General features: G+C 50.8%; 1 protein-coding gene across 4 annotated transcripts in view; it reads right to left on the reverse strand.

The window, feature by feature from the left end:
• CRTAC1 (cartilage acidic protein 1) overlaps positions 1–18,889 on the reverse strand; it is a 132,788-nt gene extending 113,899 nt beyond the window's left edge. For 2 of the 4 annotated variants that reach the window (XM_029245572.1, XM_029245569.1), the window contains exons 1-3: positions 18,499–18,889; positions 13,531–13,535; positions 865–1,058 (exon numbers count right to left, since the gene is read on the reverse strand). In XM_029245572.1, the coding sequence (XP_029101405.1) occupies positions 865–1,058; positions 13,531–13,535; positions 18,499–18,526 (227 nt within the window). In that variant the 5' untranslated portion in view covers positions 18,527–18,889. The remainder of the gene's footprint in view (positions 1–864; positions 1,059–13,530; positions 13,536–18,498) is intronic. The other 2 variants (XM_029245573.1, XM_029245571.1) reach the window with 1 other exon arrangement.
• Between the last annotated feature and the right edge of the window lie 6,990 nt (positions 18,890–25,879).

Genomic DNA, 25,879 nt, shown 5'->3' on the forward strand with positions numbered 1-25,879 from the left:
TTCCTTTTCTTGTATATTTACTGCATAGTGCTGTCAGGAGGATTAAATAAGACAGTGCGTGGAAGGGCTTAGCACAGTGCCTGGTACATATTAGTGCTCCATAAATAAGGATTACCAACGGTGATCGGCAGAATTTACAATGCACTCACGTGCAACAGCGACTGAAGCTTCACGGTAGGGGGCGTCTTGCTATCTCCAGTTTTGTGGATGATACACCTGAATCTCGGTGCATAAGGGGCTGACTCAAGGTCATGCAACTGGAAAGCCGTAGCTCTAAGGCATGAACTCAAGCTACTTGGACTCCAAATCTTTTCCTGATACACACTGTTCCGTCTCAGGAGAGAAGGGACCAGGGGCGCCAAGGCATGGTTTAGAGGAAGTTTAGCTACCCTTCTTCATCGCCAACTTCCCCCCTTCTCTGAAACAGGCAATTAACGTTTTCTTAGTCTTGTGTAAAATGCTGTGCAAAGGCAGCTTTGAGCAATCCCTTCTACCATAATTGTCACCCTTAAATCCCTCGTATATAGAGATTCTAGTGTCTCACTGGTAAGGAAGTAACACCTGCATAACTAAGGAGGCCAAAATATGAACAGAGTGCCTTGAAGCAGGGCATTCAAATCTTCTCCCTGGAAAGCCTGTGGATCAAGCACTTTTCTTCCAATCTACCCTCCATCCCAATTCACTGTTACAGCAAAAAGGCAAGGACACAGCCTGCCAGAGCCCAGCTGAGTCCGGCCAAGACCCAAGCGCGTGAGAATGTGTGTTGTTGCAAGCCCCTGGGCTTTTGGAGCTATTTGTTATCTGGCCCTATTACAGCAAAAGCTGACTAATGTATCTGTCAAACCCAGGGCGGGAGGTACTTACCCTGCCACGACAATCTCAAAGTCCCCGTCGTGGTCCACATCAGTCACCGCCACTCCATAGTTGAGCTGGGTGGGGTTGCTGTCATAGTCAGGGGGCAGGACTGAGTTGGTGACTGCCGTGAACATGGGTTCAGCGCGCAGGGACCCCTCAGTCAGGGGCAGAAACCACAGCAGCAGCAGGAACAGCTGGAACATCTGAAACCAAAAGTTACAAATGTTAGGTGCAGCAGTACCTTTCTTCCCTGTTCCTGGAGGGCTTGGCAACTCCGAGGCTGCCACTTTTCCACGAGACCTGTCCCGACTATGCTCTTTAAAACTGCAACCTGTCCCCATCATGTCAGGTCACCCTTATCCGGCTCTGCTTTTTCTTTTTCTACAGCACCTATCACTTTATAATATGCTGGATGACTTACTCATTCATCATGTTTTGTTATTTAGTGTCTGTCTCCCTCAGCCAGAACATAAGCTCCACCAGGGCAAGGCTCTCTGTTTTGTTCATGTATGCATTCAAAGCCAAGGACAGTGTCTGGCACAAAAGAGGCACTCAGTACATATTTAGGAAGGAAGGAAGGAAGGAAGGAAAGGAAGGAAGGGAGGAGGGGAGGGAGGGAGGGAGGGAGGGAGGAAGGAAGGAAGGAAGGAGGGAAGGAAGGAAGGAAGGAAAGGGAGGGAGGGAGGGAGGGAAGGAAGAAATGGTAGAGTATAAACACATGGGCATCTCCCATCCTCTGGGAGAAAGGCTGGGAGGATGAAGAAAACAACAGATCTCAGACAGTCCAGGGGTGGGTGAGAGCCCCATGAGGGTCCATGTCTAGAACAATAGTAGAGGCAGTAAAGGATTATCCTTCTGTGGGACCTACCCCAGAGGCAGCCTGGAGGGAATCTGTGACTTGGAAGGTTCCCCTGCCAAGGTCCCTCCCTAGGGCAGCTGGCCGTCGCCTCCAGACCAGGAAGCAGTCAGTTATGGAATGTATTCCAGCAGGATCTGGCGAGCGGCACATCATTCACTTGGAGAAATTAAACCACTGTGTGTGTTTTATTATAAATTAATTATGTATAACCCATTGTATAATTCATTATTATATCTCTAACATAACTCAGGGTGTTGCCAAACAGCCTGGAGCTGCGAGAGCCGGCGGCAGGCACGCAGGAGACAGGTGAGAGTGGCCAAGGAGGCGGAAGAACTCCATCCTTTCCTGACGTGAGCCAGGGAGACACTGAGAATGCTATAGATGGCACCACCCCGAGTTGCTGCCCGCAGGCTTAGAATCAGAACTCTGAGAGGGTTCCAAAGGCTCCCCTGGGACAAGTCCCACAAGGCCTGCACAGGCAGTCCCGCAGGCAAGGCAGGCGGCACACCTCTTCCTGATGGAACTTTTCCTGCTGGCTTGTCAGTGTGGCTGGCAGCCAAGAGCGAGGCTGAGTGAGGCTGATGTCTTAATGAAGAGAAGACCTGAAGACCGACTCCCCAGATGGAGACAGACATTCCTGCCAGCAAAGGAGCTTGTTCCAGTTCAGGACCCAGAGACCAAAATGAAGGGCCCAGGCACTGTCTACAGAGCCAAACATAATTCAGAAGCCTTCCTAATGCCTCGCTGGGGAGGCTGGAGAGAGACACAGGGGCAGGGCTCTAACTGCAGGGCAGAAACTAACCTCAGCGAGCCTTCCTGGGAAGAACGTTCTTGTAGCGCGCTTAGAGGGCGCATGCCGGGTGCTGCACTGTCAGGATGAGGCCAGTCCCAAGTACAGAGATGTCTGAGCACAACAGCAACATCTACTGGGCTGTCTAGTCACTAAAGGCAGACACATCACTCCGAGAGTTCTGCAACTTGGCAAGAGGTTTGGTTGGATAAAGGAAACTCATAATTGGATTAATGAGCAGCTGGGGTGGGGTGGGGGAATGAGAAGCTAAAGAGTATTTAACAACCAGGTTAGCCATGCTGAAACGTAGCGTGATCTGAAGGTCACAGGACTTTCCAAGGTATGAATTCTGTCGTAGGGATGGCAGATGAGTTTCAACTTGACAGAAAAAACTGACTGGCAGTGGCTTGAAAGAGTACTGTGATCAGCTTACAACATTTGCGATCAATGGGCATGAAGGAAAAACTGGTATTGGGCATGCATTCTAGAAGCTATTAAGTTCCTCCCAGGCACTACTACACTTGCAGTTTGGGTCACTGCCACCAGGGAGGCAGGTCCTATTAGGGTAATATAAGCATCTGGTAGAAATTTTCTAACGAAGGCCACGAGGGGCTAAGAACCGTGATCCAGCCTCTTGATTTTTACCTTTGTTTGAAAAGTAGAACTTTTAATTAAAGGAGACATCTGAAAGAAATAGCTACTCTGTGTTATCCATTTCCAGATAAGTAACCTAAAGCAAGATTAAACAGAAATAATACACCCGTGGGATGACCTCTGTTTTGCTTGGTGACCTTGAACAAGTCACAGCCTTGCTGGGTCCCAGCTTTATTCTCCAAAATAAGGGTCTGGGAGTAGATCTCTAAAGGTCCTTTCCGGCTCTAAAATTCTATGATGAATTAAAGGATTCCTTTTAGAAGCAGACCTTCGGCAGTTTTTCTTCCCAGCTTCTTCTATAAACTTCAGACCAACCTGTGTGGTTTTCCTTTCTGAGCATATTAAACATATTTTGAGCAAAACAGCTATTCAGCAGAGCTCTGTAGCAGCTCCCTTGCAGGGGCCAAGGCCAGACAGGAACGTGCCATCATTAGCGTGGAACCGAACGCACTAGGCACGAGCAGACCAGTGGACGGCCTCCCCCAGGGGGGCGGGCTGAGAGTAGAGCAGGGAGAACAATTCCTTTATATTTCATTCTTCTGACACGCCAAAGGCTCCCAGGGCTGCTCAGCACCAGCTGAAAGTTAGAGGGTCAGTCGAGGGCCTGCTGGGAAACAGTTGTGGTGGGAAACTTAGGAAAAGGCCTGGTAAATATCCACCCTCTAGCTCAGGGCTCAGATGAAGGAAATCACTGAAATGCCCCTCTACACTCTGGCTACTCAGTGGTCCCCAGACCAACGGCATCAGCATTAGCGAGGAGTTTGTTAGAAATGCAGAATCTTGGCCCCTACCCCAGACCTAATAAATCAGAATGTGCATTTTAACACGATTTCAGGTGATCTGAATGCACGTTAAAATTTGAGAAACATTGCTCGGCCTTAGCTGTACGTTGGAATCACTTGGGGAACTTTAAAAAATACTGTTGTCTGAAAATGATTTCTTGGATATGACACCAAAAGAACAGGCGACAGAAGAAAAAATAGATTACATGGACTGCATCAAAATTTAAAACTTTTGGGGATCACAGGACACTATCAATAGAGTGAAAAGGCAACCCATGTAATGGGAGAAAATATTTGCAAATCATATACCTGATAAGGGATTAATATCCAGAATATATAAAGAAGTCCTACAACTCAAAAACAACAACAAAACAATCCAATTCAAAATGGGTAAAGGACTTGAATAAACATTTCTCCAAAGAAGATATACAATCGGTCAATAAGTATATGAAAAGATGCTCAACATCACTAATCATTAGGGAAATGCAAATCAAACCCACAGTGAGATAATACTTCACACCCATTAGAATGGCTATAATCAAAAAAAACAGGAAATAACAATTGCTAGTGAGGATGTGGAGAAATTGGGACGCTTACGCGTTGCTGATGGGACTATAAAATGGCGCGGCTGCTGTGGGAAACTGCTGTGCAGCAGTTCCTCAAAAAATCCAAAAAGCAATTACCATGCGAGGCAGCAATTCCATTTCTGGGTATATACCCAAAAGAACTGAAAGGGGGGACTGGAACAGACAGCTGTATACCCAAGTTCGTAATTGCATTATTCACAGTGGCCACAAGCAACCCAAGTGTCCATCAATCCATATGTCCAAAGTGTGGCATGTACATACAATGGAATATGATATGCCTTAAAAAGGAAGGAAATTCTGACACATGCTGCAACGTGGATGAACCTAGAAGACATTATGCTAAGTGAAATAAGCCAGTCATAAAAGGACAAACACTGTATGAGCCCACTTATACGAGGTACCTGGAAGAGTCAAATTCACAGAGGCAGAAAGAAGAGTGGTGGTTACCAGGGGCTGGGGGGACAGGGGAATGGGGAGTTAGTGTTTCATGGTTATGGAGTTTCAGTTTGGGAAGATGAAAAGTTCTGGAGATGGATGGTGGTGATGTTTGCACGACAATGTGAGTGCATTTAATATCACTGAACTGTACACTTATAAATGGTCAAAATGGAAGTTTTATGTTATGTATATTTTACCATAATAAAAAAATACTCATGCCTGGTCTCATCCCAAGATATTCTCACTCACTTGGCATAGGACGCAGCAGGGGCATCAGAATTTTAAAAGCTCCCTATACATGATTCTAATATGTTGCAAAATTTGACAATTTATACCAGTGCTCCAGTGCTTCTCAAACTTTAATATGTACATGAATCACCGGGTGGTCTTGTTAAAATGTAGATTCTGATGCAGCTGATCTGCAGGAGAGCCCAAGATTATATATTTTGAACAAGCTCCCATGTGATTCTGACCATCCTGGTCCATAAACTACATGTTGAATAGCCAGGGTTAAGAAACCATACTATATGCTACAGTGATTCGTTCAAGAAACTTCTCCTCTGCCTCTAGATCTGAGGGTCTGAAACCAATCCTAGGGCCATACAATCCTCAGGGCTGCAGGCTCCGGCTGATCATTAGATACGCAAAGTACTAGCTATCTTCAGCTCAAATTACCACAATTGATAGGGGCGGACAAAGAGGGACTCTGACTCTAATTTTTGCAAAGAATTGAGAAGGAAAGGGCTGGAACTGGAGTGGGGGTCAGGTCTAGTAGACAAAAGATAGCTACCATTAATGCCCAGAGCCTAGAGAAGATGGGGTATGGGCAGGAATTTGCAAGCCAAGATAGAGATGCATGCCAATGTGTTCCCCCAAACCATCGTGTGCCCAGTACTAGGAGGCACTCAATTAACATTTGTTAAATGGATGAAGGAATAAGTCCAAATGATAATGTGAATCAGCAGAAATTGCTTGCAACTTGTCATACAGTTATCTTAAAGCTGTTCTTTCGGGCTTCCCTGGTGGCGCAGTGGTTGAGAGTCTGCCTGCCGATGCAGGGGACGCGGGTTCGTGCCCCGGTCCGGGAAGATCCCACATGCCGCGGAGCAGCTGGGCCCGTGAGCCGTGGCCGCTGAACCTGCCTGTGCTCCGCGGCGGGAGAGGCCACAACAGTGACAGGCCTGCGTACTGCAAAACAAAAACAAAACCAAAAAACTGTTCTTTCCCGAAAGAAATGCTTCTTAAACTGTAACGTGCTTACCAATCACCTGAGGGTCTTGGTAAAATGCAGATTCTGATTTGGTAGGTCTGGGGTAGGGCCTGAGATTCTGCATTCTAACAAGCTTTCAGGGGATGCCGAGGCTGCTGGTCCGTGGACTTCACTTGTAGTAGCAAGGCTCTAGACCAGTGATTCTAAACCCTAGCTGTCCGATCGAATCACCTGGGGAGTTTTTAGAGCTATGCTGCTGCCCAGATCCTTCACCCCAGTTTCTGATTTAACTGGTCTGGGGTGGGTGTCGGGTGTATTTTTAGAAGCTCCTCTGATGATGTTAATGGGCAGCCTGGGCTGAGAACCACTGTCCCAGACTCACAGTCCCCAGTAAGCTACAATCTGATTTGAAGTGAAAAATGTTTCTGCTACCAGAATTCATCACCAGCTTGTTGAGGTCTACCAAGAAAATCTATTTAGCCAGAGAGTATCATAGGAAGAGGCAGGGTATGGAGTTTGGGGGAGAAAGCAGAGCAGGATGGTACTGCCTGAAGCAGAAGGACAGCAGGTGCTGGAGTGACCTCACGTTTTACACCGTTGGCTCGGAAACCTGTCACACCACTGTGAACATATCAATCTTTGGGGAGAATGTGGAGAAAAGCTAAAAATCGAATTTTAAAAAGTATGTTGAACTGAACTTTTTTGTTTTCTTGAATGCTGTGTAACAAACACCTACTAGCTATCTACAGGTAGCAGTGGCGTTAAGTAGTAAGTAAGTAGTGTTAAGTGCAATGGGAAGACATCTGGGGCAGTGCAGCCCGGGGGAGGCAAGGATAAATATCAGTGGCAGAGCTTGGCCAGAGGGTGCAGGACCGGAACACCTGGGCTGCTCCTGCAGGGGAAGGGAGAGGAGGGGGCAAAGAGGGCTCTTAACAAGGGCGAGAGGTGGTCGGGCTTGTGTTTCAGGCGGTGGGAAGAATTGCTTTGTAATAATTTCTTAAAAGTATTCTACAAGCTAACAATCCTCAGTGGGATCGAGAGAAAGATAAATAAATAAACAAACCAAAGCCCAGAGTCGGGGACCTGGATTTGGACCTCAACTCCACCAGAAACTAGCAGGTTCTTAATCTTTCGGATCTCCAGTGTCCTCTTCGGTAACCTGGGAATCCTATGACATGCCGAGGTTTCCAGGGTTAAGTGAGCTAGTGAACGGCTCTCGGGGGCCAGGCTCGGTGCTTATTTCCGTTCCTTTCACACAGATAGCTGTAAGGCTAGACAGCCTTTAGACACTGGCTGTGGGTCACATGCAGCCAAACTCAGTTTTCTGCGGCCTCGGGACTTTCCTGAATTGGGTCTGAAAACTGGTAACCAAGCAACCTAGATCTCTGATGTAGGGTCAGGCAGCTGTGGCTTCCAGGGCAATTTTTAGGGCAAGCAGTTCTTTAGCAATTATCGCAAGAGCCAAGGACACCGCCCTGAGCTCTCACAAAAGCAAGAGCCCTGAATGCTTCAGATGTTGGGAACCAGCAGGGAGCACAGACCCTTTCCAGAAGCTGTAGGAGGGCAGAGGCTTGAGGAAGAGAGGCAGCCATAGAAGCTTTCCGCCCTGCATAGGCTGGGCCACCGGATCTACACAGAGGAGCACCTGGGACTAAGGCATCGTTGGAGGAGAGCTAGGGGAGCTTACTGACCCACAGTGACACTTCCTGTGGACCTCCAATGAGCCTGGGGCTGTGCTCGGTGCTGGGGTTACAGGGAGAAAGCTAGTCAACATTTGCAGTACAAGGTGAGGGGCGCTGTGGAGGAGGGGCACAAAGGTATCTAAACTAGCCAGGTGGAGGGGGAAAAGGAAAAGAAGAATGTTTTGTGGAGGTAGGATGGTGTAGCTGAGCAGTAAAGGATGCTAAGAAGTTAGCTGGATAAGGAGAGTGAGGAGGAGAAGAGAAGGAAGACAGCAGACTCCTCAAAGGTCTGGCGAACCAGATGCCATCCCAACCTGCCCTCCTAGCACTGCCTATTTAAAGGTCCCACATTGGGTCATGAGTTAGAGAGAGCACTTATTTTTCCCTCCCCAGGTTTCCATCTGGAGGACCTTCCATTGGATGAGAGCGCTGGTTCTCAACCAGGGGTGATTTGCATCCCTTGCCCTTGACAGCTGGCAATGTCTGGAGGCATTTTGGGTTGTCCCACCAGGGAAGGGGGTGCTACTGGCATCTAGTGGGTAGAGGCCAGGGATGCTGCCAAAACATTCTACAATGCAGGGGACAGCCCTCTACAACAAAGAATTATCCAGCCCAAAACGTCAGTAGTGCTGAGACTGAGAACCCCTGGACTAGTGTATCATTCCTGACTCCCCTCCTTTTCCTACTCCCTCCTCCCAAGGGCCGGAGCAGGGACTCACCAGATGGGTCAGTTTGGAAAAACTGGGCACGGAGAGCCTTTTCTGGACCTGCCTCCCTGCAGAGGCCACTCTCTGCCATGCGCTGAGCTTGGCCAGGCAGGCTCAGGCCTGCCCCCACCCACAGGGAGGGCTGCAGCGGGGATGCAGGTGCATCAGCAAGCCCCGTGAATCCCACTTTGAAGCCTGGCCTTCCAAACAGCTGTATCGGTAATGATGGTAGCGTTTTAATCTCCATCTGTCTGAGCCCTGCCTCTCTCTTCCCCTCCCCTGTCCCTCCCCACCTTTCTTCCCCTTCATTGGTCCTGAATCTGAACAGGGAAGTGGGATGCTGTTCATTGGACCCTTTCAAACCCCAACACTCAAACTGGAGATCTGGAGTCATATTTGGTTCTTGCTTCTTCCTTATTCTTCACAACTGCTGGATCACCGAGTCAATCCACTTCATGAATCTCTCTCGAAGCTGCCCACTCTTTCTATCCCCACTGCTGGGGACTTGCCCCCTCTATCCTTCAACTGAACAGCAGTAATATTTGTTCACTGCTCCCCCTTTCTTCTCATCTCTCCCTACTTCCACATCAGAGCTCCCTTTCTAAATCTCGGAGCTGATCACATCACTCTTCAACCTAATTCATGGGACCCTGTACACAAGGCAAACGGAGATTTGTTTTTAATTGCAATTTCATATAACAAGTACTATATGAGGAATGGGTAGTAATAACAACACTTACCTATCACCGACTATGTGCCAGGCACTACTCCAACCCTTTACATGGATGATCTCATTTAATCCTCATAGTAACCTTGTGAGGTAGGTACCACTTTTGTCCCCATTTTACAGATGAGGAAATGAAGGCACAGAGAGGTTAAGTAACTTGCACAAGGTCACACAACTAGTACGTGGTAGAGCCAGGATTCGTGTCTAAGCCATTTGGCTCCAGAAATGGTGCCCTTGGACACTACACTAAACAGTGTCTTTCACTACACCAGACTTGTCTTAAAGGAAGTAAGATGGGAGCACAATGGAAGGAGCAAGCATCTCTGCCTGGGGGTGCTGGGGAAGGCCTAAGAGGCAGTGATGAACTGGCCAGAGGGACAAGGTGGAGAAAGCATTCCAGGCTGAGGAGCCAGCACTTGCATGGTGGCTGAGCAGGGTCATGCAGCCCCAGGAGGCTCAGAGTGGCTGGGACAGGACGGATGGTGGGACGGGGCGTGGCTAGGAGGTTAGAAGAGGCTGCGGAGGCCTGGTGCACAACACAAGCCAGGAGGGTGAGGGATGACTTGGCTGGAGGGGTGTGTTGGAGAGAACACTGCAGCAGCGGGGTGTGGAGGAGGCCGTGGGAGCGTGGGCCTGGAAACAGAGAGGCCAGCTAGGAAGCAAATACTGTGGCCCAAATGGAGAGAAAGCTGCCATTCAGTCATTCACTCGGTCATTCATTCGCTAGTCTTATGCACCTCTGTCAGGCACTGTCTGGGCATCGGGAAAACAGCTGAGAACAAAATGAAGTCTTTGCTCCCGTGGAGCGTATATTCTAATGCCTCAGTCATTGGCGTTTCTCCACCCCGTCCCCCGTCCCCGTCTTCTGCATTGCCAGCCTGGAAGACAAACACCAGACCTTCTGTACCTCCCCAGCCCCCCAGGGCCTCCGTGTCCTATGCATCTTCCCCAGCACCGTGAAAGTATAAGCCTTCCTCTTCCTTCCCGCTACCTGGAGAGAACTCCAGATGCTGCCCGCGGCTGCACTTATAGAAAAGAGGCTTGGTCCTGCTCCAGAACAAGGCAAACAAAAACGCAGGGGACCCAGGCTGGGAGATGCCACAGAGACCCGCAGTCTAGTGAAATGGTGTTTCTGAAAGTGAGAGGACAAATGGAGTCTCTCAGCCTCACGCACAAGGCAGCGCAGGTCCTTAATGAGTATTATCAACTGCTCGGACTTCCGTGTCTGTAAAATGGGAAATGAAACGAGATAACGCATGCCCAGTGCCTGGCAAAGTCCATACGTGGTAGGTAATGGCGACGACAGTGATGCTATTACTACCGCATAAATGTTTTTCGAATGAACGAATGCATCTCAGGAGATGGAGTCCAGGCCCACCAGGTGCTCCCTGTCGGGGAGTAGCTGCCAAATGTCGAATGGGGCTCGCGGGACTGTCAGACACTGAGGCATAGGCTGGCTGTGTGACTAATTCGTCTAGGGACCCTGGTGGAGTTCTTTGACATTTTAAACACTGCTTTCCAAACGCAAAACCCCTCGGTTTAGAGTCGTTTCCACACCCATTTTCAAGCATTTTGCAGATGCTAAAGGCCAGGTTAGAAATGATGTCTGGGGCATGGCTTCTGACCTCAAGGAGCTGACAGTCCTCTGCGGGGGAGACATGATACAGGGGTAGGCATTCAGAGTAGCAACAGGTACAAAGTGCAGACGTAGCCCGTAGGAGGGAGGGATTAAGTATCGAGGTGTGTAGGGGGTGGGAAGGGCAGGCAGGAAAGGCCCCCTGGAGACAGGGAATCTGGATTCCAATGGGAGCTACATTCCAGGTGGATTTGACTCAGCTCGGTGCAGGCGGCAATGCCTTTGGAATGCAGTGTCTGGGGTGCGGAGTGGAGGGTGCAGGAGAAGGCGGAGACAGTCTTGCGTGGAGGCAGCAGCTGGGGCCTGTAGAGCCCGCCTGGCACATCTGGGAAGGAGCCTGGAGTCACCCGGTGAGGGAGGTTTGAAGTCGGGTAGAGATCCGATTAGATCTGGGGCAACAGTGTGCAGAACGGCTAGACTGGCTGGTTTCCAAAAAGTGAGTGAGAGCATCACAGAGGGGACTTGGACGTCCTGGAGCTGGGGATAGTTGACGGTGTGGTACTGGATGACCTCCAAAGTTCTCTTCCGAGCCTAAGTGTCTGTGGGTCAGGTTTTTTTCCTAAATCATTTAAAATGCATTAGTGGACCTTGCTATTTAAAAGCGTTCTCCTGGGAATCTTTCCGTGAAGCAATGATTCACTCTCCAGTCTGTCTTTGGTGGAAATCCAAATGATCATCTCTTCTATCAGCTTACAGCTACCAAGATAGACCTGCACGGAGCTTCCTTGTAGCAGCCTGGTGGAGGATGGGGGCAGTGGGCACCCACAAGAAGTGAAGGGGAGGAGAAACTCAGCCCTGCTCCAGGCTTAGAGCTGGTACCATCTCACAAGTGGGCCCTGTGTGGGCTCCTCAGACCCTGCTTGATCCGTGGGACCTTTGGAGGTTTACAGAGCCCTGGGGCCAAGCGCCAGTTCTGGGAAGAAGGAGCCCGAAGGAAAGCTGGCCTTATGGACCCAGGCCTGTCTGGAGATCCACTTTAATACCAAGGGCCACACCTGCCCCAGACTGGCCGCCTACATTTACACATTCATTTGTTCACCCACCGAGCACCTGTGGAGCCCCTCCATAAGCCAAGCACTGTGCAAGGCACTGGGTTTACAGCTGAGAACAAAAGACACATGTCTCCACCCCCGCTGCTTGCAAGGCAGCATTTCTCCTTCTTGGGAACTCTTCTTTCCCCACCTGCAAAAGGCTCTTTGGATATACATAGCTTCTCGGATGACTGGTGCATGATTGCGATTCCAAGAAAGAGTCTGTTCTTAGACTAGGGCGAAAGGGAACGTGACATCACTAAGGCAAGGCAACAGAAAGGGCCCGCGTGCTCACCAACTCTGACTACAGGGACTGACCTCCAGAGGCTGGGCTGCCCTGGACACGCAAGATGCTCACCACCTTCACGACAGGAACTGGGTGAGATTTATGAGTGAGCTTGCCCTCCCAATTTCGGCAGGGAGGGGTGGAGCCTTGGTCCTCTAAGGACAGCCTCTAGGAACTTCCCACCTCCAATCCTGAGGGCAAGGGCAGGGCGGGGCCTCCTGTGAGAAACTCCAGCCCAGGCTGCTCCCATGACTCCCGCAAGGCTCCTCTCCCTGTCCAGGTGGGGGACAGGGGTTCCCCGGCAACCTGCTGGTCCCCAAGGAGGGCAGGGACAAAGGAAATCCGGAGGAGGGGGTGGCTCTCAAGGTAGGTGGAGCGGCTGTTAGGGAGGGAAGAAGTCCCCACGGTCCCTTCCTCAGTCAACAGGACCCCTTAGCTCCACAGTGATTCCCATGACCTTGTCACTGTACTTGTTGGGTGCAAACAAAGATAAGAGTAACTGGAAACCACAGGAAGGGTCATTTTACACTCTCGGCAACACGATTCCTTTGTGGCTAATTCAAGTAATATGTCAAAGTGTCCCTTGGAAGAGATCTTTAAGAATATGTCTTTGAAGTAAACAAGGTTTTCCTAATTAATGACACGCCTGCCCACCCCTCCTTCAAGTTCCTTGCAGAACTTCCCTGGGCCGAGAGGGCTGAGCAGGAAAGGGTGGTGAAGTCGTGGAGGGAGCGGGGACAAATCCAGCCGCTTGTCAGTTGGGGAGCTATCGGTTTCTCCGCCGGATGTTGATCAGATTTCCTGGGCTGCAACCAACTCACAGGGCCCGGGTACTGGAATTTTTCCAAGAAGCAAACGCTTTGCTTCCTACGAAGTCAACATGATTTCTTTCAAGGAAAATTTTTATCCTTTCTTTTTTGTAAGTGTCTAGGGTTTTTGAAGGGCAAATCTTTGGACTTTTCTCTAAAGACAATGATTACAATATAATTATCATTCTCTAAGACCACCCCTGACCCCACACGCACTCGCAGAGAGGCCTGGGGGTAGGGGAATGACGTGCCCAAACTTGTACCATGAGTCAGTGGCATAGCCAGAAATAGAACTTTCCAAACTCCCAAATTCCTAATCATAGCAATATTAATAACAGTCTCTTTATAATTTTCTGAGTGTTTTCACAGCTCACATTGAATCTTTACAACAACTTTGTGGAGAGTCTGGGTAAGTCATTCTCAGGAGACAGCAGATCTGAGGTCCAGACCAGCTTTGCCACTTGTTTGCTGTGTGACCCTGGCTGGTCTCTTCACCTCTCTGGATCTCAGGGTTCTCAGCTATGAAGTGGGAGCATTGGGTGAAAATACTTCTAAAATCCCCCCCCACCTCTAACATGCTGTGATTCCATGATGTGATGCTCTGGTCCAGGGTTTCTCCACCTTGGCACTAGTGACTTCTTGGGCCAGACAGTTCTTTGTTGGGGGGCTGTCCTGTGCATTGTAGGATGGTTAATGTCATACCTGGCCTCTACCAACTAGATGCCAAAAGCACTCCCTGCCCCAGTTGTCACAATCAAAAATGTCTACACACATTGTCAAGTGGGCAAAGTAATCCCTCCGTTCACTGCCCAAGGACTTCAATAAGGTCAAGACCACGTGGTTCAGTGGAGAAAGGTCTTCCTGCCCCCGCCTCTTCCCCAACCCCTGCACACTTTTCCACACACTTTTCAAACACAACCTCCTAGTTCTTTGCTACTTCTCATTTCTTAAATGCCCTCCGTGGTCCAGCGTGTGTTTGGTGTGATAATGAACCAATTGATTTCATACTTTCTCTTAAAGAGAGTTCACAGGTTTATGTCCCCTAAGCAACCAGCCAGGCTCCCCAGAAATCCCTCGCAGAACCCTGGATGGCCTGGAAGCCTGTATCTGCAGCCCGCAGGAGGCTCGGTGAGCATGGATTTGTCAGCACTCTTAAATCACTGGGCTCTGAGGAAGCCTTCTCCCAGCACAAAGATCCTTCCTTAGGAATCAATAGCTCAAGGCCTTCTATCACACTCAGAATTATCCTGGGACCTGTAAAATGTCTCTTCCCCAAGCACGGCAGAACCCCGAAATGAAAACCCCAACACGGGTGAGGGAAGAGGGCAAGGAGGGAGTCCTGCCAAGGAGGCCTTGTCCGCAGCCCAGATGTTGCTGCGAGCAGAGGCTGATGTGCGAACCTGGACACTCGGTCTCATTTGCCGGGAAAAGGAAGACCCAGTGTGGTTCCCAGGGATCCTGCAATAATATCCTCTCCCAGCTGAATACCTCTTTACATCTCACCAAGGGTAGAGGCATGTTAAAGACTATCTTCCTTGATTTTCACTATCCTACACTCATCACAGGTTGCCAGCCTCATCATTTTGCAGAGGAGGAAACTGAGGCATGCAGAGGTTAAGCGGTTTGTCCAAGGCGCCTGAGCAGGAAGTGAGGAGCCGGATTCTAAGCCTGAATCATTTCCACTACTGAGCTGCCTTCCCAGCGAGAGTAAGATTAAGGGTCAACCATCTGGTGGGGTTCATGAAAGAGGTGACTTCTTGTTTCCTCAGTGTCTAATGCCACTCCCCCATTCAAACAAAAATACAGAGGTACTGTGCTATAGCTGTATTTTATGTAAGTATATTCCTCTGGGCTTATCCAGAACCAAACCATGCCTTGGGAATGCTGGCACAACTCTTCAGCTAGAGCTGGAATCAGGCGCAGATCCCAAGCACAGCCTCTCAGAAACCCTGCTTTCAAGGAGGGGGCCGTGGCTCTCCGGTGTTCCACATTATCCTACCACCTCCCTCCTCTACCTGAAGAAAAAGACCCAACTTGTCTGTGAGCCTGAAGGAGATGAGGAAACTCAAGCACCTTCCCTGGCAACAAGCATCCCTCAGGTGACCTTAGGGACAGAAGAGGATCCGCCTCTTGGAATTTTGGCTCTGCAGCACTGGTCCCTCCTGAGGGTTGCTGGCAAGGCTGCAGAGGCTCGGTTGGGGGGAGGGGTGCTCTATGCAGAGTGCAAAGGAGCAGGGTGGGGAGAGGACACAGAGGGGGCAGCCCACAGGCCACTCAGCAAACCTCCTTCCCAGGGCCTGGCTCAGATGTCAACAGCCAGCCTCACAGAAAAGAAAACGGGCAATGGAAATGGTAGTATCTTCCAGGTCACCCAAGAAGCCCTAATATGAGGATTTTGCAAAAATAGAACATCCTAGAACTCTGACCTTGAGCTGGGAGCAGCAAGGATGGGGAAATGGGCAAATACTGATTGGAAACTCTCCACTTCACCCAGGATCTGAGTACTGGAGGCCCCATAGGCAGTGGTGTGACTACAGGTCAGAGAGACCTCACTCTAGCATGCCTGAACAGAAGGAAGGAAGAGCTCCAGGCTTGGGTTCCAAGACCACCACAAGGGGCTGGGCATTTCTGATTCCTACGTGCGTGGACAGAAACCAGGAGTCGCATTGCTTTTGCCTACAAGACCACTTGAAATAACAAGACAAGATAATGGAGGAAGGGGAAAGAATAATTAGGAATTTCTGTTACCTGTATATGTACATTATGAGAACTTTATCTGCTCCTTACCTCCTCAGTCTGAATAACAGATTCAAAGGAAATTTCCCCCAGTTTACTAGATTTATTAATTTACAGATGTCTGATCAGTCAGCAATTATGAACACTAACTGTGTAGAGAACACACGTCCATCTCCACAGTAAAGAGGAAGCAGGTCATGGGAGCGGAAAGAGCTCTAAGTAGAGGACTGGAAATCCTAGGACCCGGTCCTATCCTTCCACCAAATAGCCATGTGACCTTGGGCAAGATACTTGCCTTAACTGGGTTTCAGTTTTCTCATCTGTAAATTAAGTGTGCACGTGGGACGGCGTTGGAGTAGGTGCTCTTCAAGGTTCCTTTCTTCTAGCTCTAATATTCTTGGGCTCTATGAGTCATAAACAAGTTCAAAGAACACACCAGCACCAAACACAAAGGATGATCTCAGAGAGCAGGTGGGGCTAGGTACCAGCTCTATTTCCTTGGAATGCTGTACTTGTATCTGTCTCATTGCACCTGAGACCACAGACCACCTGAAGTCCAGGAAGTACGTGGTAGAAGGGTTCCAATCATGAAGGTGATGGTTAAAGGCTATAGCCTGAACCTGCTTAAAGCATTAAGTTACTATGACCAATGAAGGGCAAGAAGTGAAAAGTCAGTGGTCCTGAGCTGGGTGCCTTTGGCGCCCCCTACTGGGCACCAAAGAGCCTGCTGGGCAGCTTCCATTGCCTCAGCAGGCAGCAAGCAAGACTGAGAACAGGACTGTCACAGCTGTTTAATAGGACTACCTTCCCGGTCTGTAGTCTGCTCTCTATAAGAGTATGTTTCACTCTCCAGAATTACACAGACCATTGGTCCACACATTCAGAGGGCACTACGGTGGTGCTATAGGATGTCTTAACCAAACATCAAGGTGCAGAGTAATAAACCTCAGGGTTCAGAACACCAGGTGCAGCCCAGATGGAGAGGAGAGAAGAAAGCAACCAGCAGGTATTTCGCTGTACAAATCCCCAGTGCAGAGAAGGTCTTGGGAAATGCAGCAGAAAAATGTTGACTGCAGGTAGAGGATGGAGCTGGGTTTGGGGGTATGAATTGAGAGCCCCACTAAAAGATCTACAGGCTGATGCAGCTGCCCTAGGAGTTCAAAACACTCATTCATGTTCAGGGATGAGGTACAGGATACAGTCCCAACTAAGCAGCCCACTTTTGACCTTCTCCAGAGACCATTAGTACCAACTGTAAACCAGGATATTCTAACTGTGGTCCACTGAGCCAGCATCAAGACCTTAAACTCCCTTCATTGTCCCTTAAATGGACTTTAGGACCTGCTGCCAGAAACATGTTCTTAATCAAGTCAGACTGAGAGAAAAAGCTTCCTCAAAGGCCATATTGGAAGAACCGCCATATTCCCACTTTCCATTCTCCATCTCCCCTTCCTCATGGCTGAGAATGAGGTACAGGGTGACTCTGAATTCGCTCTAATTCAGTCTTGGGTAGCTGCAGCCCCAAGTCATCAGGGTCAAAAAATCTCCCACCAACAGCGTTTCTCTTCCCACAAGAGTTCTCCCCTGATTCAAGCAGCACTACAGAGTTGAACCCTATCCCTGGAAACTTCTTGCCTTCTTTTCCACCTGGCTTCACTTGGGAAGTCCTGCACCCATCCCAGAAGACACCTCAAGTGTGACTCAAGAATATGTCTTGCCTGGAGAGCTGAAGCACCTCCTGGGACACACAGAAGCCACACTAGGTGCACACCTTACCACCACCAGCGGCAATATTCATTAGTCATTCCCCGAGGAAGGAAAGTGACCCCCCTCCCCAACCCCAGAAACACTTCCCGGCCACTCTGGGAGGCTCCTATCCAGGCTGGGATGACTCTGGTTTCTTGAGTTGGTTTCTGCAGAAACAGGACTAACCAGGACTCCCAACTACTGTAGTGCGAAGAAGCGCGCTGCATTGCTGGGTATGCCCCCGAGCTCGGCCTGCTGCCCCATCAAAGCCGCCATGTGTCCCCACTGGGCTGAGGAGGATCCCTGGTCCCCCTGGAATGCCTGAAGCTGGCTTGCCTGAGATAGGCTGAAAGCAAGCGGACCACACCTCGGTCCAGCAAAGGCAGCCGGCAGCTACGCCGCGCGCTGGGCTGGCTCCCCGAGCTCTCTGCCACCCAGCGCTGTGCCCGGGAGCTCGGCTTTCCCGGGGAAGAAGAGCTAGCTTCCCCTAGGGCTCCTCCCCATCTTGGAAGCCTAGGCACCCGGCCGAGGCCAGTAGCTTCCCAGGCCCGGAGCTGAGCCTGGTTCGCTGGGTGACTCCCCACTACCCCAGGCACATCCCTCCTCACCTGCTCCGCCCCCTCCCAGCCCCGGTGCCCTCTCCCCAAACAGCTGACCTCCAGGACGCCCCAGACACCTTCTCTGCAGCTATGAGGGCTATCGCCCCCGCACCTCCGCTCCCACCTCTCCTCCACCTCCGGCCCCGCACCCGCCTCTACCCCAGCCCGCGGGAGGCTCTGCGCGCCAGTCGAGTCCTGCGCCTCTTGGCAAGTTGGAAGCCAAGCCGCCGCCGCCTTAGCGGTCTCCGTCTTCCCCGATTCCCGGGCGGCACCCCCGCCAGCCCGGCGGGCGGATCAGGGTGGGGCGCAAAGGGCGGGAGAAACTTTCTCTGCCTGAGTGGGTGAGGGGCACCGGAGCGGGTACTCACGCCGGCGTCTGCGCTCGGAGCCATCCTCGGGCTCTCTCAGCCCCACCGCCTGGGGGCGTCGGAGAGCGGGAGCTCGCTGCCGCCTCTGCCGCCGCCGCCGCCGCTGCCTTCCAGCTCCCAGCCCCGGTCCCGGGCTGGCCTGGAGCCTCCCGCCCCGACGCCGCTCGCTCGCTCGCTTTATACAACTCCACTCGAGCGCGCCCGGGCTTATGTAAAGGCTGGCGGAGACCCGCAGCCAATGGCGCCGCAGCTGGAGCTGAGGGCCCGGGGATGGGGGGCGCCCGCGTGGCCAATCGCGGCCCGGGGAGCCCGGGGAGCCGGGTGGGGGGAGGGGCGCCTCCCCTCGCTGATTTAGAGCCGGGATTGCGGCGGCAGCCGCCGGCAGCCCGGCCGGCCGGGCGCGACGCGTCGGGCGCTGGGGTGGGCGGCGGCGAGGGCGGGTTCCCCCCTGCGCCCCACCGCTGCGTCGCGTAACCTTCAGGAGGCAGCGGGACCTGGCGAGGGGGGCGAGGGCGTCTGGCTGGGCGCTGGGGGCCGGGGGCTGGCGGGAAGCAGGGGTCCCCCGGGAGGAAGCGCCGGGAAGGAAGGCGGGGGGGGGGGGGGGGGGGCGGCGAGCCCCAGGGCCCCGCGGTCACCCCTGCGCGCAGGGCCGAGAGTGGCGGCTGGGACAGCGGCGTGCCTTCCCGTTTCCCCAGATAGCGATCTGGCGTCGCCGGGCCGGGCCGGGCCGGAGCGGCCGCGCGAGCCGCGGTGATGGCGAGATTTCGCGCTGCGGAGCGAGCGCTGAGCCGATCTTTATCCGGTCAGGGGACGTGTCCGAGTGCCTTCCGGGGACTGCTCAGTATGGAGAGCGGAGCTTCGCTACGGCCCCAAAGGGCGGGGAGCGGGCGAGCACAGCTCGGAGATGAGGCGCGGCGACGGAGGCGGTCGCGGGCAGCGTCTCTCCCTCCCGCCCGGTCCCCCGCCCGCCCGCCCGCCGGCCTTGCGGGCGGTGCCCCCACCCCACCCTACCCCTCCTAGCCCCTGCCCAGACAGGGCCGAGGCTGAGCCCGGCCCACCCACTCTGGTCCGGTGCGTCCATCCAGCCTCCCTCACCGCTTTGCTCACAGGTACTGCTTACCCCCCTCCTCGAACCCCAGCCCCCTGCCGTGGGCGGGACGGTCTCAGCCTCTCAGGGCAGGGTGCAGCGGGGGGCTAAGCTTGGGAAGAAAGCCCTTGGTCAGCAGTGCCCAAAGTGCCCGTGTGCGGGGCAGGAAACTGGCCTAGGTCGATAACACTCTCAAGTCAGGTCCCTTATTTTGCGCCTAGAATAGGGCCTGGCACGTAGTAGACGCTCAGTAAGGATTTACTGAATGAACCTTGAACTGAATAAGGACTTGGGCTTTCTGAGAGCTGGGGTACTGGGCTTGGGAAGAGAAAGACCTGGGAATAAGCCATCAGAGAGGGAGGGAGCTAGGACTGTTTTCTCATCTATTGATGCCTTTATGACCACCACCCTGCCGTCTGGGCACTTGACTCCAAATGTGCTCTTTCGTGGAAGACGCCGACAGCCAGCCCCTGACCCCAGACCCGGTTATCCCCAGATTTTGAGCAGAACTACCAGAGCCTACTCTGGGCCCTGATTTCAGGTGGCTGTGATCGTCCTCTGGAAAGACATAGCTAAGGACAGGCAATCTTTCTCGCTTTGGGGGTCCTGGATCTAGCTCAGGTTCTTAACCTTTTGAGGGTGATGAAACCTTTTGACTGTTTTCAATCTGATGAAAACCATTGAATCCTTTCTCTAGAAAAATATACACATACACATTTACAGGCATACACACACACCTTGAGTATAATTTCAGGATCATTAGGGACCCTGAGTCTCTCTTGGGGCTCTGCCCAGTGTCAAGCTCCTGTTTCTCTAGGGGTCTAGGACAGTGGTTTATAATCATCCTCCTTTTGGGGAATCACAGAACTCTTTTGAGCCTTTCAAGAATCTGATTAATGGTATGAGTCTGTGTCTCAGGAAACTGCTCAATCACATACACACGTGTTGACATGCAATTTTAGGGAGTTCGTGGATCCTCAAAACCGGATTCAGAAGCTTCAGCAAAGAGCAAATAGACTTTGCCCCATGGGTACACCTGATCCCCAGCTCTCTCCACAAGGAGTCCGGTGAGCTCTGCACCATGCTGCCTCATACCACCACCGTATTCTGAGGGCATCTGAGTCATGTGGTGATGGCCCCGGCACCTGAGAGACCACCTCCACACTTGTCTTTGCATCTCGGTCCCCGCCACCCTCTTAGTGTAGAAATAAGTTGCAGGTTGTCATGTTCTGTCTGATCTATGAGCATTCCTTAGCCAGAAACTCCAACTCTGGGAGACAGCAGGTGACTGGTAATTAACCGGGTTCACTCAATCCCAAGCTTCTGTGCACACCTTTCTTGGTTTTTGTTCTCACCTCTCTCTTTGCCGGTGAAGCTGTTAGCAGGAGCCCCAGCTGTGGAGCCTCACCTCACCTAAGCCCGACAGATTTAGTAACCAGCGCAGTAATTATCAGCATTAGCCATCCAGATGTGAATAGGCTTTCTGTACAAAACAGCTCTATAATGATCTCACACTTTCTGGCAGCTAGCCAAGTAAGGGCGCATCAGACCAGAGGTGCTGGGGAAGGACAGAGAAATGCAGGAAATGACGGAGACAGTCTCTCCAGGAAGTTCTTTAGGGAATGCAATTTGGTTTCTGCACTTGAACTTGTAAGGGTTCAGTCGGTGGGCCAGGCCTTTCTGGTCCTGTAATTTCTAATTCCTCTAATGTCCTCCATGTCCATTCACTCAGTTCATGTCTGTGTCCTGCCTGTATCATTGTAGACATCTTGCCCTCACAAATTTCCCAGACATATCTTGCTTTCTCGGGGCACATGCACATTTATGGACTGAATTGTGTCCCCTCCAAATGCATATGTTGAAGACTTAACTTCCAATGTGACTATGTTTGGAGATAGGGCCTCTAAAGAGATAGTTACGGTTAAATGAGGTCAAAAGTGTGGGACCCTAACCCTTAGGATTGGTGACCTTATAAGAAAAGAAAGGGACACTGGAGATCTTCCCCTCTCTCTGGGCACACACAGAAGAAAGGTCATTTTAGGACACAGACAAGGGTGGCCGTTTGCAAGCTAAGGAGAGAGGCCTCCAAAGAAACAAAAACCTGCCGGCACCTCGATCTGGGACTTCCAGCCTCCTACTGTGAGAAAATAAAATTCATTTGTTTAAGCCACCTGATCTGTGGTATTTTTTTATGGCAGCCCGAGCAGACTAACACACATATGTTTTCAACACGCTCCTTACCCCCATCCAGCTTGTTCAGTCTCCTCCCAACACGCTGACTCTCTCCGTACTGTCCCCCCACAAATCTTGTCCATTCTTACCTGGGACACTTGCCTAAAATGTTTTCTCATCTTTTGGCACCCAACTAAGTCTCACTTCTCACAGCATCTTCCAAAACTGCTCTGGCCTGCATTGGAGCTTTGCCTTTTCAGCACTCCTGCAGGTCTGCAACATCTTAGCACTCTATTATACATATTGTCCTGCGTTCTCTCTAATTGTTTCTTATGCAGAAAAACTTGGCCTTCCTCTCAGAATAGAAGCCCCTTTAAGTCCAGAGTTTATACCTTGTACTTGACTACCTCATAGAACCCAGCGTGAAACTGGGCACAGAATGAACACAGGGTTTGCTGATTAATTTATTCCAATTAAAGGTATTTATGTTTCAAAAAAAAATACTAGAAAAGTTTCATAGCACTTCATTTTCTAAAAGCTCAAGACATTTGGGTGTGTCATTTCAGTCATCTCGAAAGCCCATTGGAGCAGAGGCTGTTGGGAACCAACTCTCTCCTCTGGTTCAGGATCAGAGGGTTACACAAGCTACTCAGAGTCACACAAACTCAACCCTTCTTTCTCCAAATCAGAAGATTTGCTATCCTTGGTTTCCTTGTGACCCTCACTGATCCACCTGGCTGTCTTCGCACTCTCCAGATAGAGAGGAAAGGCTAGGGAATCTCAGCTCTTAGAGGTGCTTCTGTTTCAACAAATCTTACCTGAGGCCCTTGAAGCCAGAGGTGCTTTAGAATTCAGAAAGGTACCAAACGCACTGAACATGCCCTGTGAGATCATGTGCAGCATCTTTTAATCAGCCACATTATTTCTGCAGTAAAACATAAAACATTTAGTGTGAATGTTCACACTAAATGGGTATGAGGATAAAATGGCTTCACTTCAATTTGTCTGGTTTTGTCACCAGATGAGTTCTGGCATCAAACTTGTAAAAAACCAAAAAAAACCCAAAATCCATGCCTTGATTTTCAGAGATTTGGAAATTTGGAATTGCAGGTAGGGGATTATGGAATGATATTTTAGGCTCGGTTGTCCCAAAAGAAATGAATGTTTTGTGAGGGTGTGGAAAAGCAGCACTCGTCGCATAAGAGGAACCATAAACTGGGAAAGAAGTGAGGGGTTTAAGAGAGTGTGAGGAAATAACCCCTTCTCAAACCAAGCTGTACTGGGTTGTAGTTCCTTTTTTCTAAGGAGTACATATTTATCAGCGGCTGGTGAGTTTTCAGATGGACTTGTGTTAACAATGGCATATAAGTGGCAGAAGTACAGAATGCACTTTTGAGGGGAGGCAAGTAGGGGTGAAGATGACAGAAGCTCTTGAAGAGAAGCCACAAACCATGGTGGACTTCCAGATGGCCAGAGAGTTAGTTCCGAACAGCTTAAAACGGGAGCACAGGCTACAGGCAAGCTTCTCCAGGTGCAGAGGGCAGACCTGGGAAAGGGAGACTAGATAAAGGGGGACATTATGAAATCCTAGAGAAGTCTGGTGAGAAAAGTCAGAGCCCCTTAGGGCTGGGGGGAGCCTGGGGGTGATGATGAAGGTAGATGACTGATCATCATGTTAGTATGTACCCAGGCAGCCTGGGCGCTTTGAGGTTTTGCTCCACTGTAGTGCAGTGGCTTTGCAGTCTGAGTGGTTGGCTGAGAGCATAATGCAGAGAGGAGGACAGTAAAAGGGAAGGCCATGGTGGACCTGGGACTGCACAGCTCTCTATGCCGGCTTGAGATGCTCAGCCAGTCATACCCTTCAAGGTCAGGGGCTTGCCGGAGCCCAAGGTCAACAGCAGGGAAGCTTCATCTTGAATCTTAAGGCTAGCCACGTTGCTGACCTTCGTCCTGCTTTGCCTTTGTTCCCAGGTCCTAGTATCTGCTCTTTTTTCTTCTGACAGAACTCTGTCTGGTACCCCCAGATAGAATAATGGGTGTCTCCTTCATTCTCCCAACCTGGTACCCTATCCTATGACCCAGATGCTCAGGGACTAGGATTCCAGGGTCCAGATACTCTACTTCCCTCCCTGTGGTTGAGTCTTTACCACCTGCTGCCTCACATTCCTGACATCAACTGCCTTCTCAAGGCTCTGCCAACTGCCTCGTGCCAGCTTCCGTTGACATGCCCCCAGCCTGGCCTCACGTCTTCCCCCCACCAGCTGCCAGGACCTCCCTAGGTCCTGGCCCTGCCTTGGTGGGTAGGTCTTGATTCACCTTCCAGCCCATCCTGGTCTGTCATATCCAGCTGCCAACCCAGCAGGATCTCTGATAGACATGAGCTCATGGTCATCGCTTAAAGAAGAAGAGAAAAGCCTTTAGCAGTTGGGAAGTGATGGCAGCAAACGCCAGGGAGCTCCTGGGCTAGCGGTGCCCTGGCCAGTTTCATTCTAAGAGAAGAGAGGGCTGGGTGGAAAGTGAACATGAGAGAAAGGTGAGCAGGAAGGAGGAAATAAAAGGAGGGAAAGAAACAAGAGGAGAGAGAAAGGGAAGGGAGGTTAGGAGAGGAAGCGAAGGGTGGCGGGGGGGATGTTTCTAGTCAGTATTGAATGCCTAAACTGAGCATGAAGATCTTGTCATCAACAGAGTCAGCATTGACATAAAAGATGATGGAAAGGGTAGTTGAGCCAGGGCGTGTGTGTGTGTGTGTTTGTGTGTATGTGTGTGTGTGTGTGTGTGTGTGTGTGTGTATGGGGAAGAGAGAGAGAAGGTGAGAGAGAGAGAGTGTGTGTGTTAGAGCTGAGGTGATGGGCTATCCCAGGAAGTAGGTAGGACAGAAGTGGAAGACCGATAAGAACAGGTGGACAAGAGTTGATGGCATCTGGGAAAAAGAATCCATGTTTGGAATTTGCAAGGGACATTATTTCTGATTACTTCACGCTGATTTCATTAACCAGGGTTTGCTGAGAGCTCCCCTCCCCACCACCTATCTCAGCACCTCTTGGTTCTTCCGCAGTTTGTCCTAAAACTCCACCCTCATCTTGACACCAAATTTCATTAGAGATAGAATGGATTTCTCACAGGTTCAGCTGCAGAGTCCAGAACTACTGTTACGACCTGCCAGATGCAAGGGTAAAATAAGGATAATAAAACTCATTATAGGGCTTTTCTAAGGAACACATGAGATAATGTATGCAAAGCACTTAGAAGAGCGCCTGGTATGTAGTGAGTGTTCCATAAACAATGACTACTGTCATTCTTCTCTTCTCTCCTCCAATCTCTGTGCCCAACCTGTCACCTCCACCTGCCTGTCCTTCCTTTGAAATGCCACTCACTTTCATTTCTCTCTCTTCACTCCCAGGCCTTTAGCACCTCGCAACTGTATTCCTACAAAGTAGATCTGTAGGTCTCCCCGCCTTTGTATTCTCCTCACCCAAGCTATAGTAAACCTTTCATTTGTGTAGCACTTTACAGAATTAAAACATCCTCACTAACACTTACCTCTGACATAGGCACATAAGCAAAGGCTCAGAGAGGTGAAGTGGTTGCCCAACGTGGCACAGCTAATGAAAGGCAGAGCTGGGATGTGAATTTAAGTCTCTTGGGCACGGCCCACTGTCCACAGAGTTGAGTAAGTAATTGCTTCTTTAATGGTGCTATTCTTGAGAATAAAGACCCAGCTTTGTATTTCTCATAAACATCTCTATGTTCTGGCCTACAAGAGGTTCTCAACCAGAGTCAGCTGATTCCCCTCCTCCAGGCCCCCAAAGCAGCACACGGCCACCCTTGACCCAGCCCTGCCTTGGTGGTAGGAGGGCACACTCTGCTCCCGTGCTGCTCTGCTCACACCTCGGAGCTGGGAGCCCAGGTCTGACCCAGGGCTGTGCATGCGGAGGATGAGGGATGACCAGAGCAAAGCCGACGTTCCACACTCTGGCTAGCAAGGAGAAAATCAGGAGGAATTAGGGTTAAATGTAGCTCAGACCAGTAAAGAATAAAAGCAACTCCAGGCTCATTGCAAGACGAAGGAATTGCGATTTCATGAAAAGAAGGCTTCTTCTCCGTGAGAGTTGTGTGTT

The sequence above is a fragment of the Monodon monoceros genome, unplaced genomic scaffold (genome assembly GCF_005190385.1).
Source record: "Monodon monoceros isolate NGI ecotype Baffin Bay Population unplaced genomic scaffold, NGI_Narwhal_1 Super_Scaffold_4, whole genome shotgun sequence".
Lineage (NCBI taxonomy): Eukaryota > Metazoa > Chordata > Mammalia > Artiodactyla > Monodontidae > Monodon > Monodon monoceros.